The following is a 15,951-nucleotide window of genomic DNA, read 5'->3' on the forward strand; positions in this document are numbered from 1 at the left end:
CTGGAAAGAGATGCCCCGTCATGCGCGAAATCATTTCCGTGCACCCGGTTCATGAATACACCCCGTAAACCACACTCCAACTAACTCTTTCACCAACGAACGGTAGAGATGGTTTCCTGGAATGAGATGGAGGGCCGCGAGAGCTGCGGCGTACAGCCCGAGTCGTGAACAGGGTCCAGGGATATTTTTATTCCCCAAGCAGTAACCTTGGACTCCCGAGTAGTGGGCCCCACTCTTTCGCATATCTTCCACTGCTTGGACTTTTCCTCTTCAGCTTCTTCTTTCATTTTTTTTTAATAATTATTTTTTAAAAAAATCTTTTTTTTTTCTCTCCGAGCACACTTGGACTCTTCTCACGGCCCTTTTCTCTCTCTAAAGTTTGCTTGCTCCTGGTGCACAGTGAGCCACACTCTTAAACACCTTTACAAAGCATCGTAAACTGATTGGCCCGGAAAATATTTTTAATAATTATATATTCAACATTATCAATAGAATTATATTTTTCCATAGTAAAATCATATTATAACCGACTTATTTTGACATAATATATATAAAATTATTTGTACTCTTTTATTGTAAGCTGTATAATTATTATATGCTATCCTGATCACATCATAATCGACTTATTTTGATATATATATATAATAATAATTTGTACTTTTTTATTATTCACTGTATAATTATTATTATATTATTATATATTATAATATAGACTATCGCGGGTTAGAGTATTTAGATTAGATTAGATTAGATTAGATGCACTATATATACTGAGATACACCTGATACATCCAATTATTCCTTTCTCTCTCTCTCTCTCTCTCTCTAACCAATGCAAAGAACCAAAATCTCTCTCTTATTGACCAAGGAAATAAATAAATAGGAAACGGAAAGGGAACGCCCCTGTTCCCCTTCTCGCTCTCTCCTTTTATAAAAACCTCCTCTTTTCACTCTCAAAACCCCTCCTTTTTCGCTTCAATTTGTGTTTCCTCTTTTCATTTTGCACATATTTCAGATACTGGAACTTATTTGGTTCCCCGAGCTTAACTGGTTATGGTGCGTTACTGCGTTATATGTCGTTGTTGCTTTGTTCCGTTCACAACCAAGTTACTTTTTTTTTTCCCCTTTTTTTTTTGATGGGTTTTATGTTGGAGATCCTTGGTTGAGTGTTTCCTGATATGGTTACTCCTCAAAATTGGATTTCTTTTTTTTTTTTTTTTTGATTTTTTGGTGATGGGGGATTAACTTTCCTTTTCTGGGTCGTCTCTGTTTTTGCAGTTTTTGATCGGAAGTTCATGGAAGATGAAGAATTGGATCTGCGTAAGTTGTTTTATTGGGTGTTTTTAGCGTAAAGTTTGCTGCTTTTTGAAGAAAAATTTGGAATTGTGAGGATTTGATGATTGCTTTGTGGCTACTCTTGTGAATAGATATTGAAATCTGAAAAGCTTGGTAGTTGTACCTCTCTCATTTGTTATGATAGCGAAGTTGTTTGGGGTTTGTGATTCGTAAATACCCTGAAAAATTGGTAACAAACTGGTTACAGGGGTTTTTCTTACTAGCTTTTTAGTTTATTGTATGAAATTGTATTGAGAACAATTTTGATAACAAGTTGCTTTTGTGTTTGTGATTTAGAAATGTCCTGAAAAATTGGTAACAAATTGTTTAGATAGTTTTTTTCTTTTTTTCTAACAAGTAGGAAATGAATTTGCCCTGTTTAGTTTATAATATGAAACTACACTGAGATGGGAAAAATTTTGGAGTGGGTGATTTCGAATTGCGGCGAAAATTTGATTAAATTCAAATGCTTTGACTACCGTCGGTGAGAGAATTTGCTCGATTTCATGGTCATGTATTGCTTATTTTACTTCAGTTTTACAAGAAACTGTTGATATGTATTGCTCGATTTTTCCAAGGTTAATTGTTAATATTCGATAAGTATGAACTTATGGACATGCACGTATACGTTTTGGTTTGATTTTCTCGAAATATTATTGGTATAGCTTATTTCTCCCCTTTATGTGCTCAAATTTTGTTGCTAATATTTATTTCGCTATCGTTTTCTCCAGGTTCCTTTACTAACTGATCCGTCACATAGGAGAATATGCATCTGCAGTAGCTTACCGGCGGCTGTTCTCCTTTGTGTTATTTTCTTTGTGGGGAGTGCTTTGGTCACATTCAATTCCAAAGAGGTAAATTTCACGATAATTATGCACTAAATGCATTTTATTAGTATGCTTTGTAGTTCTCAACTGCGAATGAATTGCTAATTTTGCATTATTTCTTGTTTCACTTTTCAGAAAGCACCAACATGGCAAGCAGCTAATTATGTTGAAACCGCTAAATCTCCTTTGCCGATCACTCCGTCCGAGTTATGCAAGGTTGTTTCATGTAAACATTTTATTTTTTATTTTTGGATTAGTGTTTCGCTTTGAACTTCACATGTTTTATTCTAACGTCTAATATCGACACTCCTATTTGGACTTTTTTGTTGTTTATAGAATCAAAACAAGCCTTTAGGGAGTGAACTATTGCCAAGAGGCATTATCAGCGAGACGTCGAACTTGGAAATGGACACCTTAGGGGGCTCTCCAGAGAAAAAGGTCCGTTAAAAATGTTTCTTATGATATACTCATGAATTTTAGTGTTTGTTCAAATATCAGTAAATTTTTAGCACCTTGACTTTTAACCAAGAATTTAGCTAATTCTTCAGATTATCCTAGTCTTAGATACAATAAGCTAATATTGAATCGAAATATTTCAGAAAAATCCGTAAACAATAAAGTCGTAATAATCTTATATGTCAACCGATGCATTTCAACTTAGCTTGTTAGTAACTTCTTCTTATGAATGTTCTCTAATGAGATTAAATGAAACAGGGACATGAGAAACCGTCAAAAAGCTTGTTAGCAATTCCTGCTGGAATAAAGCAAAAGGAAGTTGTGGATAAAATTGTTTCGAAGGTAATTGTTAATTTATTATTTCATGTTCATTTTTTTTTCTTAATGTATTGTGGATAATAATAACTATCTGATTTCTTTGCTTTTTTCTTTTTTTTTTAAATGCAGTTCCCTTCCGCTGAGTTTATTGTGATGCTGTTTCACTATGACGGCGTCGTGGATAAGTGGGGAGACTTACAGTGGAGTGATCGCATTATACATATATCTGTCATTAATCAAACAAAATGGTACTTTGTTGGATGGTCGCGGCAAATCTACTATTTCCAATTTGTATATATCTCTTGTGAGTAAATATTTATCGTTTTTGAAGGTGGTTTGCTAAGAGGTTTCTACATCCAGACATAGTTGCGGAGTATAACTATATATTTCTCTGGGACGAGGATCTTGATGTGAAAAACTTTAATCCTTCGAGGTAAATGTTGCATCCTTTTTTTTAAATTTGGTAGTTAAACCTGTTGAAGAAGAGCTTTGATTGGCTTAGTCATATATCTCGGTCATTATTTTTGATCAAGTCTACTATGTTCAAGACTCAAGAGCCATATTTCTTGCAGGTATTTAGAAATAGTTAAAAAAGAAGGGCTAGAGATATCGCAACCTGCATTAGATGGTAAAAAATCTCAGATTCATCATCGAATCACAGCTCGTTGGGGAAGAGGAGATGTACACAGGTTTTGCCCTCTCTCTCTACGAAATTTAATCAAGTTTTCCTTTTCGAGCTCATATAAATCAGTATGAAATTTTGTCTAACTAGAGTACTAACAACAGCGGAAAATATTTGTGTTTGTGTAAACAGAAGAATATACAAGTTAAATGGCGGTGGGAGATGTTATGGCAACAGCACCGGCCCTCCGTGCACAGGGTTAACTATATATTCCTTTTCATATGCTATTTATTTATTTTATTATCATCTTCTATATACCTCTTGCTTTTAACTACAATAAATTGTAAATTACTTGAGAATAACGCTAATGCGGTAATAGTTTCTGTGATTTATCTATCAATTCACAAGCTGCAAATTTTTTCGATAAGAAATAAAAGAAAAATAGAATGTTGTTTACAAGTATTTTCTATCCTGATCAATTCTTATCATTCTTATTTCCCTTTTTTTTTTTGTGGTGGGGTTTTGCATGCATAATGTTAAATTACATGTACTGTACAATTCTTTTGTTTGATTTTCCCATTCTTTCTTATGTTAATTATTTACAGATGGGTGGAAATGATGGCTCCTGTCTTTTCCAAAGCTGCTTGGCGATGCGTATGGTATATGATTCAAGTGCGTCGACTATTTCTCATTGGATTTATCTTAGCCTTATTGTGCATCTTATATCTTAGATCCATGATAACATAGATTCACATGCGTATGCGTAATCGAACAAAATTTTACTGAAGGCTGAAATGCAGGATAATATCTTTTTACTTCACCCCTGATATGTAAAACCTATACATTTCAGCCCCTTCAGATGTCGCGAATGATGTATAATGTTTTCATGACGAAATGTTCTGTTGTTGCTTCAACATCTAAAATTCACGATATTCCCTATTCTTTGTAGAATGACTTGATTTACGCTTGGGGTCTCGATTATAAACTCGGCTACTGTGCGCAGGTACGTTGTTATATTTTAAGCATAGTCTTTCTTCTTTGAAGTTTTATGCAATATAAAACATACGAAATCCTTTTCTGCAGGGTGATCGGACATTAAATGTCGGGGTGGTGGACCGTGAATATGTAGCTCATATGGGTATCCCTTCGCTTGGCGGGTTATTAGATGAGAATAAGGTAAGATATCGAAAATCTGCTCAGCTTTTATAAAATAAAGGTCCATGTTAAATACTTCTAAAATGTGGCACGTACATGCGCTTGTACATGTGATGCGGTAATAATAAGCAAGACACCACAGTACCTTGGCCGTCCATAAACCGCTTTGTGCTTTTCAGATCATTGCTGGTCGAGTATAAGTTCGAGTAATACATAAATTTTGGTTGAAATATTCATGTAGACCTGAATCGAAGCTCTTTTATACAGCTAAATTCTTTAGTAGTTAATGTGCCATATTCTTAATTGAAATTCTATGGTTGAACATGCAGGTGTCGCCTGGATCGACAACATCTCAAGATAAAGATAGATATCGAGTAAGTATCCTCAAAACTTGGCTTCCGATCGACTTTGTCTATGCATAAAAACTTCTTTATTTCTACAATGTGGCCGCATGTTTACCTTTCGTAAGTAGCACTTAGTTCGGCTTGCTGAAAGCGGTTTGAGTCGTTAAATTTAACAGAATCATTATTAACATAAGTTGTTGAATCCTTCTTTGTCGATTGCAAATCCTCTCTTAAACTCAACTAAACACGCATCAAACACTTCTCTTTTTCGTAGGTGAGGCACCGCTCTTACGAAGAACTGAAGATATTCAACAAGCGATGGCAAAAAGCTGCGGAGGATAAGTGCTGGACCGACCCGTACCCTGAACAAGGGAAGAACTCGACGAACCGATAATCACATACGCAGTTCTCCGTTTCCCCTTCGGCTGAATTTCATATACAAAGCTTCGGCCCGTGTCGTCGAGATATTATACCAACCAAAATCTTCGCTAAATAGAAATTTACAAACTCAAATGTTTTCTCTAGGTATATAGGAAAGGAATATGCAGTAAATGTAAATGCATGATCCATTCTTTCGCGAATAACATCGGTGTTTTAGTGTTTCATAGCGAAAAAATAACAGCGGTGTTTTAGTGTTTCATAGCGGAAAAGTTTTGTGTAAATGGCATTTGTGTATAAGGTTTTATTATCTTCATCATTTGCTTCTCTAGCATTTTAGGATATTGGTGTAATCAAAGAGTAATTAGTGTTCGTAATTATAAGAGTTTTGTTACTTTGCGAGGTTTAATTTCAGTATTTAGCTTTTTCTCTCTCTTGTAAAGGATATTGATTCAATTGAGCACTTGTAAAGTTTATTTCCCCTCAGTTTTTATTTTTTAATTAAATGTTTTTATTCAAACTTGATGGTGATTTTATTAATTTAATGGTTACGCCCATTTTTTTTGTTCCAATATTTTAAGAAAATGTCAATTTTTTTTAATGTAATCTCAGTGTTATTTGACAAAAATAATCAAATAAACGCAAAAATTCAGTTTAGGTACCTTTTGCAAAGTACGTTACAGTTGAGGGGTTCCATGCAATTTTACCAGAATTGGGCGGCGTCCCTTTCCGACCGTTGGCGCGAGAAGGGACGACCAGAGAAACCCTATCCCCTCCTCCCCCTTCCCTTCGATCGCAAAAAGAGGAAACCCTAACCCTGGCCATGGAATCCCGCACCAAATTCTATCTCCTCCCTCTCCTCCCCCTCCCATGGCGATCCACGTCGGAATCTCCTCCACCTGCTCCCTCCCCCACCTCTTTCCCGGCCCCAGATTGCGCCGCGAGAAGCTCGGGCTACGATGCAGGGCGAGCCTCGGCGGAGAAGACGTAAAGACCCTAACTTTGATCCCGTTGAGATGGAATTGCTTCCCTTTTTTGTTCTAAATTTAGCCCTAATTTGTCTTATCGAGCGATGGGTTTATTTCGATTGGATACATTGCAGGAGTATTTGATAGATGCGCCGGAGTCGGTTGGAGATGGATTCGCTTTCAGTGGAGGTTAGTTTTTTTTTTTTTTTCTTTCACTCTGATATCCAGCGGAGTAGAAAAAGTTGGAACTTTTAGTGGTTTTGACTCAAATAGCCTCAAATTGGATTAGGGAAGTATGCTGATGGGCCGAACCGATCTGATGAGTGGTTTTCTCAGGGAAAAATGGTATGCTACTCTTCGCTATCATGACATTGCTTTGTTGAGATGTAATTAGAATTGATTTTGGATGGAACTAATAGCAAAAATGTAACCTTTTTTAGGCCTTGTACACAACTGATATTTGGTATCTAAAGACCTTAAATGCGTCTGCTGTTATATATTAATACACTTTTGCTATTGATAGAGTGTTACAACAACATTTTTCAGATTAAAGCTCATCCAGTGTATGGAAAGAGAGGGAAGGCAAAAGAACCAATTTTCGGTCTTACAATGGGTTCCAGCTCACAATCCTCGGCAGATGTTTTCAGGTGAATTCAGCGATCTATGTGGTTAGGAGGCTATCTGCTAATTTGGGGTTTACTCAGAAAACCCACAGCCCTTAAATCCTGGTACTTAAAGCCGTAGGTCTCTATGTTAGGTCGACTTTGTGATTGCTATATATGTGATGTTATTTCGCTCATGTATCTGCCTTTTCCCTTTCCTTCTATAGGTGGTTTTGTGTTGAGGCTGGGAGTTCTTCCAATCCTTCAGTCGTATTAATTCATGGTTTTCCATCTCAGGTAATAATATTCTAGCGGGCATCATAAAAAATGGTTTTGTCAATTCATTGGAAGTTGTCAAACAAATAGTCTACTTAATTTCTAGTTAAAATAACTTGCATTGAGAACTTAATAAGGGATGTTCTTTTCCTGCTATAACTGTTGGATGGAATTTCTATTTGCAGGCTTACTCTTATCGCAAAGTTCTTCCCATACTCTCTGAAGGTTATCATGCCACTGCTTTTGATTGGCTAGGTAACCTTGTCCATATGGATATACACCTAAACTTGGTGACACATTAGAACTTAAAACATTTGGTTGTTGTAGTTTTCAAATAAGATTACATTAGTAGCAACTCAAGAGTATCCTACAATTGCTATATGTTGTGACTATTTGTTATTATATTCGGGAAGGATGTATAAGTTTTCAACGAACAATACAGAGCAGTTTAGTGACCCGCTATACAGGCATTCTACTCAGTTGCTATTACAGTGTCAGACCTTTTGTTTCAGCCATTTCTTCTCTTTGGGTTTATGTTGAAACTCATGTGTTCGTGAGGAAGTTGCACTTGTAAAGAAAATTCTATTTAATATCTGATCTCATCGTCATTGCTTGCATATCTCACAATAAGCAATGCAAAAGATTTTATGTTACTCAGGTTTTGGGTTTTCAGACAAGCCCCAGCCAAAGTACGGATTTGACTATACTCTCGATGGTACATATTCCTCCTATCACCTGCTCATTTCCATGTGTGTTTCCGACAGAAACTAACTAAAGCTTATTGATTTTAGAATATGCTTCATCCTTGGAATCTCTTATTGATGTTATTGCTCCAAACAAGCTTTCTCTTGTTGTTCAGGTATCTTTGTTCCCATCTGCTTACAGTGAACTCTGAAGTATAATTTTGTTTTTAAGTTGCGATTCTTGACACAGATCAAAACTGAAAATTTTGCAGGGCTACTTTGCTCCAGTGGCTGTCAAGTATGTGAGCTATCATCAAGAAAAATTGAGACATCTTATACTTATTAATCCGCCTGTTAGTGATTATCATATATCTTTTATTTGTTGTCAAGCACAAAGTTTGCAGTGAATAATTGTCCTTTTTCTTATAGTTTTTTTTTAAAGATATAATATGTTACTTATACAATCCTTCTTGGTTTGTTGCTCTAGATGAATATTTCTCTAACCTGCTGTTTCTTTTTTTCAACCCTTTATTTTCTTTTATTGGCCCCATGTTAGATAACAGAGAAGCATGCAAAGCTGCCCTCAACATTATCCTTATTCAGCAATTTCTTGCTGGGTGAGATATTCTCCCAGGTATATTAGATTACTTATTCTTGCTGATACCCCAAATTGCAGGGTATTTCAATACTATCAGAAACCACAGATGCTTCTGAAATTTTGAATTCCAATCCTATAGGATCCGCTCAGAGCAAGCGATAAGGCTTTGACCAGCAGCGGACCATACATGATGAAAGAGGAGGATGCGATGGTTTATAGAAGGCCATACTTAACATCCGGTTCTTCTGGTTTTGCATTAAATGCAATTAGTAGAGCCATGAAGAAGGATCTAAAGGTATCTTCTTTCCTATATTTGTAGTTGCCATTCAAATCTTTGTTGAATTTAAGTATAATTGCAAAAGGACCGCTTCGCCACAGGCTTATGTTGAAGCTATGAAGGTGACACTAGCCGATGAATCCTGGAAAATCCCGACAACTATATGTTGGGGAATGAGAGATCGATGGCTCGGTTATGAGGGCGTGAAAGATTTTTGTGAACGTTGGAATCATAAACTAGTCGAGCTACCTATGGTTCTCTCTCTCTCTCTCTCTCTCTCTCTCTCTCTCCTCTGCGCATGCACAACACGTGCACACACAGTCATACACAATAATTTTCAAAAAATTTGGATTCCATATATTTCAAATACTCTAGATTATGTTAGATGACGTTGATTATTCGGATGCCTTCTCATTGAAAATGACTTAACGAGAAAGAAAGCCTTCATACTTTTTCGACGATGGGGCATCCATATCCAAGATTCACACTACCATATTTTATCTAGAGCATTCTGATGGGGCATCCATAAATGCGTACGTTTTCATGCGCTTCTTCATGCATTATGATCATGGTCACAAATATAACATGGCATATGTTGTCGTTTTATTTCTATAACCCAAAATACATTATTCAATGGAAACATTTAATATCAAGCGGAACAATTGGTTTAATACATATTGAAAAAGTGCGTCAACTTACTGCTTTCCAGTAATTGATTATTGGCACTGCATTTCAGGGTAAGATTTGTACTTATTCTGCAGGCAGGTCATCATGCACAAGAGGATTGTGGAGAAGAACTCGGGAAGGTCATCACGAAGATCATCAGTAAAAGTTGTTAGATTTTCTAACTTCGCTTTCTCATTCTTTTCAAGGAAGGAATAGCAAATCCTGGAAACCAAAAGTTTTCTGCTATACATTTCTACCTGGGCTTTTCCAGCCAGTAAGTCATGATAAAAAATGTTTAATGCAGATTTTCTATTCAGCATAGAAACATTTGAAACTTTAAAGAGTTCAATTTAAATTTTTGTGCATGGTTTCATTGGAAATTTTGTGTGGAATAGGGTTAAATGGTAACTATGATCCTGGAGCATTGAAATGTTAAATTCCTGTGTTTGGATGATTGAATTCATGATATTGCTGATGCTGATTGCTTAGAAAATGCATGAATGTACCAAAATTACTCTAAATAATGTCTTCTGATGTTATACATCAATTCGATCTCTGTAACAATTTGAAGTTTAAAGGCATCAATTGCTGCAACAAATTCAGTGACCAAAATGAAATTCACAGCAAGTACAGTGACAAATGGTGTAATTTTTAAACTTGGAGAGCACTTTTCATCTTTGATAGATCCAAAGAGCCTGAAACCGAAAAAAAAAAAATGAAAAGAAAAAAAGAACAACCCAGACAAAATATCATGTAGCCATATAAGTTATTTTAACTCAGAAACACATGTAATTTGTGTAGTAGTGATACAATCAGTTAAAATTTTTAATATTCGTATAGGCAAAACTCATTGCACATTTTTGCAATAAGGAATGATGAGGGGCACAACATATTCTTGAGGAGTCCAAAACCCTAGCTCTTGAACAACACATATATAGCCCAACATGAGGGTAAAAAGGCCAATTGATTAGTCTAACTAATGAAACCTAGGAGCACATAGTATGCAACTAGCAGTGGCAAGGAAACAAGCATCCCAAAAATGACCCTGCACAAATAAACAACAGAACATGAATATGCAGAAAAAGATTACAATGGAATTTGAATTCGATTTTGAATGTATCTTATTTTGTTTAAGATTTTTTGTATAAAATTAAGAAGTACTTACGCAGTGCTGAGAACATCGGCATGTAATCCGTATTCCCTCGCAAAAATAAATGAGGTGATGGATTGCGGCAGCGCAGCCTGCATAACAGTTCAGCAAAATTGTAGCTCAAAAATTTGTATTCTTCTATTCGGAGACAAATGAAATGAACTCATCATGGAAGATACTTCTTTGCACTTAATTAGAAATGATGATACCACAAAGGTCCTTTTAGTGCCAGGATTAAGTGTCAGAACCAAGATAAAGCAAATTGATTGAGCTGGGGAACACTAAGAACAGCAAAGGTGTTCACTGTCGAAGATACTCGGTGCGAGTTCTTATCGACATGGTTTAGCATCTCCAAAAGCTTAAAGATTTGATGGATCCTTTATGTGATAACTTGTTTACACTCTTTAACACATATCTATAATACATAGCACCAGTTAATGGCCTTGAGTAATCCACAAAGTTGTGTGTAATTTACAGAGAATAGAGTGAGAACTAGAGCTTTCCTAAATACAAATTTGTAGAAACAGTTGTTTATAACCCAGAACAATGATTTCAACTAACTCAACTCCTGAAACAACAGTACTGTTTCGTCTCATTTTGTTTCGTATTCTTCCACTATTATTCGGTATATTCTTCATTATTTTGATCGCGTACCATCGTTACATAATAGCAGGATAATCCAGGAATTAAATGAAGTTATATTCCATGTGGATATTAATTTTCGACCGAAAACGTGACTGAGGGAATAAAACTGCAGTGAGATTTTTTTTTTGGCATCAGCAATTTGAGGAGCACAAGAACAGAATAAATCTGGAGCATCAGCTAACAATTGCCATGTCCACATCTTTCTCCACTAGCTTCTTAATTACTTAGAGGACTTGTTTTTATAAAAGTTGGCATCAAACAAATTACCTAATTAGTAACAGTTGTTGATTGTAGTAAAAAGAAAAAAAGGAAAAAAAAAATTCACATTCTTTTTGCTGAAAAACTTATCAGAGAATCTCATCAACCTAAATAGTTCTTTTGTTGGAATAGAAAGAATCTAGCAATGAATTAAATGAAACAAGTGTTATAATATACATACATGTAAAATGTTATGCCTCCCGGATTGTACGCACACGTAGAATTAGAAAGATTTTTCACCCGTTAAAATAATGTGAGACCCACACCATTCAATCTTATTCACGTGAATCTTACGACAGCCTCTTAAATCGCACAGATGCTATAACTTTACGTACGCATAATTATGTGTGGTATTAATCAAATGATCGTCGCAATCTTAAGTCGCATGTTTTTTATGCAAGTGTGAAATTCGATCCTAGGAACCTCAAAAGCAAAATTAAGAGCATTTGAGGTGGCGTATAGCATCCAAAGATATGTAATTAAGTTCCCAGAAAACTACATTATGTGAACTGAAACAATGACCCTTGTGGAAAGATTCTAGATCGTTAACTTTGGTACTTATATATATGAAATTGATCATACAAAAAACTTGTTTGTTTTTTAATGTGTATATATATATTTGTCTGTTGCTAATCTCTTGAGTTCAATTTTCCACTAGTGTTAAAAATGCGTCCCTTATGTAATTTGATCTCTACTCATCTCTTAATTGTTATTTGAGTGCACATAATTAAATCCATAATCAAAGAAGTCGTGCACTCTTATGTAATTAAAACAGTTGCACTGAATAATTAAAAACCAAAATAAAGCATCTAATTTACATAAGTAGAGTGATTAGTAAGAAGAGTGCAAATTGATTAATCAATGGTAGTAGAGAGATTAAGGCTACCTGTATGATTGCGACACGAAGAACGTCGCCGCGAAGGCCGACAGCGATCGATCCGATCGCCATTGCTGCAGGGCCTGCGACGAACCTGAGAGCCATCCCGAACACCGTCAAGCTCGGCCCGCACGCGATGATCTTCTCTTGCAGTGCCATGAAGAGGCCTACAATTAATCAATCAATCAAAACAGTTAATAAGTGTACTTACTAATTATAGTTCTAAAATGTTTAGGATAAACTTAATTAATTTGATGATTAAGTTAATATTAATGATAAGAATTAATTAATTAATTAAATAATTGGGTTGTTAATATTTCTCACCCATGCTGAACATGGCCATTCCTGTCCCTGCCCTGGACATAATTAGCACTGAGCCCTCCATGATGCCTGGCATTTCAAAGTGCCACCTATGTATGTATATATATATATGGATCCAAAAAAGAAAATAAGAAATTAATTGGTTGAACTTAATTATATATATGTATATATGCTGATCCTTTAAAAAGGTACTATTCATGTAGTATAGAGAAATATCAAAATTACACTTAAATAAATAGATGAACCAACACCCTGTGAAGCATATAAATGGTGCTTAATTAAAAGGAAAAAAAAAAGATTGATAATTAATTAAGGGTGGAAAAACCTGAAAATTAGAAGATATGATCACGGGAAGGTTAATTTGTTGCACGCATATTAAAGCTTAGAGTAGTGTCTAGGATGTAACACCTGGCAAAATATATTCTGAAAACTTTATTCTATTTATCTTATGCTTATACATTTATATGTTCTTAATAATAGTGATTTTTTTTTTTTTTTTCAAAAGGCTACTCTATCTCATTAATTTAATTAGTTCCAGCACGTACTCTAGCAAGTATATATAATATTTTAGCATTTGTACACACAATAGTGAACATATATGTATCCCACTCCTTTAACCTTAAATGGTAATTATACGTACGTACGTAGCATTCATATATCAATTAATACACAAAATAAGGCCACCAACTATTATTACTAGTAGGGCTGGCAAATGAGCGAGCCGGCTCGCGTTCGACTCGATATTTGGCTCGCTCGAGCTCGACTCGAAATTAAATGAGCCGATTATAAGACGACTAATATTTATTACTATTAAAAAAAAAGCCATCAGATTATTTTAAGCCAACGATTATTATCTTTAATCGAATATGATGCATCGATAGAGTTAAGCATTCTCTAATCTAAAAAGATCAAAAATAGATCAAGAGTGCAACACATATACTACAATTTAAACGAAAACAAAAAGTCACACTACTAAATAAATCACCGTGACAATCAAATATTCAATTCCAAATCACTGCCATTTAGGTTGAATCAAAATATGAGGAGAAGAAGCAAAAGGTGATGAGGATTGTTGAATATACAATATTAAAGAAATATTCTAACAAAAAGAGTTTGAATTCGAATTTCAAGCTGCGTGTCCTAATATGTTTAAGTTTGTGTTTGAAGTTTGTGTTAATAAATTTCGAAAGGTATTGAGTATAAATATATTAAAAAATAGATCTGGATGGTTTAGATTTTTTAAGAGATAACGATCGTGTTAGTAGGTAGAATTGAAAGAAAAGAATTACATAAAAGATGAAAGGCGATCGGAGAGAAGAAAGCATGAATTTGAGTGTTGGTGGGTCGCCTACCTGGACCGAGGATTTTCGACGCGAATCCGGTGTAACCAGAAAGACGGGAACAATGGCGTGATACAGCCGAACGACGTTGGCACAGAACGTATGAGAGACCGAACGAACGCGAGCAGACCGCGAACTTCGTCAAAATGGCTCTTTTTTATCTAAGCACGAAGTAAGAGCGCAAAGAAATGCACACAGTTGGCGCCACATTGCGGACGAACGGGCGGCCCCGATGATGGCCCAAGACAGCATAAATACGCAGCAGTCTGTTTTTACTTCTTACAGAATGAGGAGAGCCTTCTCATCGATCATTCAGGTGCAAAGATCACGCTTTTCGACCGCACCGCACAACAAGTCGTGAACATCCTCCCTCGAGCTCGGAATATGAACAAACGCACGAACACGGTAGAAATGCAACCGGTCAGCGGTATGCAACAGGTCCGCGAAGACCATGCCCGCCCCGGTCTCAGCACCCCGACGCGCCCATCCAACCTAGCATTTAACAACCCATATTGCTCCATAAAACTCGAACTGACTAATCAAAGGAACAAGAGAAAAATCATCGACTACGCCACGTAATGAAGCAACCCCTCACCCAATCATCATCCTCCTCCCCGTCCACAGTTACCTCACCCACGTACCTTAAATGAACCCTCCCTATCGACCACCTCGCCCATAGGTGCCTCTATCTCTCAACAACGATCTCTCTCTCTCTCTCTCTCTCCTCTCAGCTATCTCGTATCTCATCTCGATCTCCCGCTAAATGGAGGAGGAGGACAGGAACGATTATGGAGTCTCAAGGAGTTTTATTTGGAGATAATTTTGTTAGGGGGTGTGGGATCGATCGATAGGTGGTTTATACGAGCGTTAGGCGTTAAGAGAGACGGAGATGAATGAGGGGTTTTAAATATAGTATATATCGAGTTATATATTACATATCTAAACATATAGTGAGCCACACACGCTGAACAACCATCGGCGGATTAGCGGAGCGGCTTCATGTTGCTCTTGTTAACGTAACATTAAATCCGTAAAGTTACCGCCCCTCCCACATATGTGGTCTGTGGAACGAAATCGATCTTCATGATATTTATCCAACCAATTTTATAAAGAACTCAGAGTAGGAGATTACTTTAAGGCCGCTAACCTCGAGCACGGTGTGAATGCTTTGAAAATCAATATTAAATATTATGGATTATACACCGCCTTTTCTCTACGACGAGTGTCCAAGAGAATTAATGTTGGCGACAATGAATCAGATACAATTCACTCGGATCTGATTCTCTATTTGTAAATTATGTTAATTATGCTTCTAATCAACAATTCTATGTCATATAATTTATTTACTACTAGTAAAATTAGAGTAACATTTAATAAGATTGATGTACTGATTAATATCTACTTCATTAATTTCAAAATTTTTAGGGAACTTTTTGAAATAGCCTCCCTGAGAAATTTTTATTTTAAAAATAGGCCCTATCAAAATTAAAATTAGCAAAAAATGGCCTCTGTCTTTGCCACGCAGCGCCACGTCGGCTGGGGCCAGGTCTTAATTGAATACTGGTGAATCATATCACCGTGTCATACAACACGTGAACTGGTTTACGTGTTTCTTACGTATTTTTTGTATATATAAAAGTGAATAAGGAGTAGGTATTCATATAGTATGGATATTCCGAAATATTATCGCAAATCCAAACCCGAATAAACAATAATATATAATATACAGTATTATTTTTTGTTATTATACAATATAAAAATATTAATAATTTTTATTTCCTTATTCTTATCCAATCGGTATAGATTTTTAAAACGCCGCTAAGTTGATAAGATCTAAAGAAAATAAAAATTATTAA

General features: G+C 35.9%; 2 protein-coding genes and 1 pseudogene across 3 annotated transcripts; 2 read left to right on the plus strand and 1 right to left on the minus strand.

The window, feature by feature from the left end:
* Nucleotides 812–5,915, plus strand: LOC109712116. Its single transcript, XM_020235546.1, has 15 exons — nucleotides 812–1,055; nucleotides 1,278–1,319; nucleotides 2,066–2,188; nucleotides 2,297–2,377; nucleotides 2,498–2,599; nucleotides 2,876–2,959; nucleotides 3,065–3,183; nucleotides 3,267–3,368; nucleotides 3,508–3,624; nucleotides 3,750–3,815; nucleotides 4,163–4,229; nucleotides 4,507–4,560; nucleotides 4,641–4,733; nucleotides 5,042–5,086; nucleotides 5,331–5,915. The coding sequence occupies exons 1-15, from the start codon at nucleotides 1,053–1,055 to the stop codon at nucleotides 5,448–5,450; spliced, it is 1,218 nt and encodes a 405-aa protein (XP_020091135.1). The 5' UTR covers nucleotides 812–1,052; the 3' UTR covers nucleotides 5,451–5,915.
* Nucleotides 6,181–9,884, plus strand: LOC109712125 (haloalkane dehalogenase 2-like). Of its 2 annotated transcripts, XM_020235553.1 has the most exons (13): nucleotides 6,181–6,421; nucleotides 6,537–6,591; nucleotides 6,692–6,747; nucleotides 6,949–7,049; nucleotides 7,232–7,301; nucleotides 7,466–7,535; nucleotides 7,939–7,995; nucleotides 8,072–8,139; nucleotides 8,236–8,316; nucleotides 8,520–8,597; nucleotides 8,701–8,856; nucleotides 8,940–9,092; nucleotides 9,600–9,884. In XM_020235553.1, exons 1-13 carry the CDS (start codon nucleotides 6,305–6,307, stop codon nucleotides 9,675–9,677), a joined length of 1,140 nt encoding a protein of 379 aa, XP_020091142.1. In that variant the 5' UTR covers nucleotides 6,181–6,304; the 3' UTR covers nucleotides 9,678–9,884. The 2 variants fall into 2 exon arrangements, with proteins under 2 accessions (XP_020091142.1, XP_020091147.1); XM_020235558.1 differs by lacking the exons at nucleotides 6,181–6,421; nucleotides 6,537–6,591; nucleotides 6,692–6,747 and adding an exon at nucleotides 7,690–7,773 and having other exon boundaries at nucleotides 6,949–7,130.
* LOC109726575 overlaps nucleotides 10,249–15,951 on the minus strand; it is a 7,892-nt pseudogene continuing 2,189 nt past the window's right edge.

The sequence above is a fragment of the Ananas comosus genome, linkage group 1 (assembly GCF_001540865.1).
Source record: "Ananas comosus cultivar F153 linkage group 1, ASM154086v1, whole genome shotgun sequence".
NCBI lineage: Eukaryota > Viridiplantae > Streptophyta > Magnoliopsida > Poales > Bromeliaceae > Ananas > Ananas comosus.

Coding starts and splice junctions, on each gene's coding strand:
- LOC109712116 (XM_020235546.1), top strand. Junction 1,320..2,065: donor AGATGAAGAATTGGATCTGC/GTAAGTTGTTTT, acceptor CGTTTTCTCCAG/GTTCCTTTACTAACTGATCC. Junction 5,087..5,330: donor AAGATAAAGATAGATATCGA/GTAAGTATCCTC, acceptor TCTTTTTCGTAG/GTGAGGCACCGCTCTTACGA.
- LOC109712125 (XM_020235553.1), top strand. CDS start 6,305: ATGGCGATCCACGTCGGAATCTCCTCCACCTGCTCCCTCCCCCACCTC. Junction 7,996..8,071: donor ATTTGACTATACTCTCGATG/GTACATATTCCT, acceptor TATTGATTTTAG/AATATGCTTCATCCTTGGAA. Junction 8,857..8,939: donor CCATGAAGAAGGATCTAAAG/GTATCTTCTTTC, acceptor GCTTCGCCACAG/GCTTATGTTGAAGCTATGAA.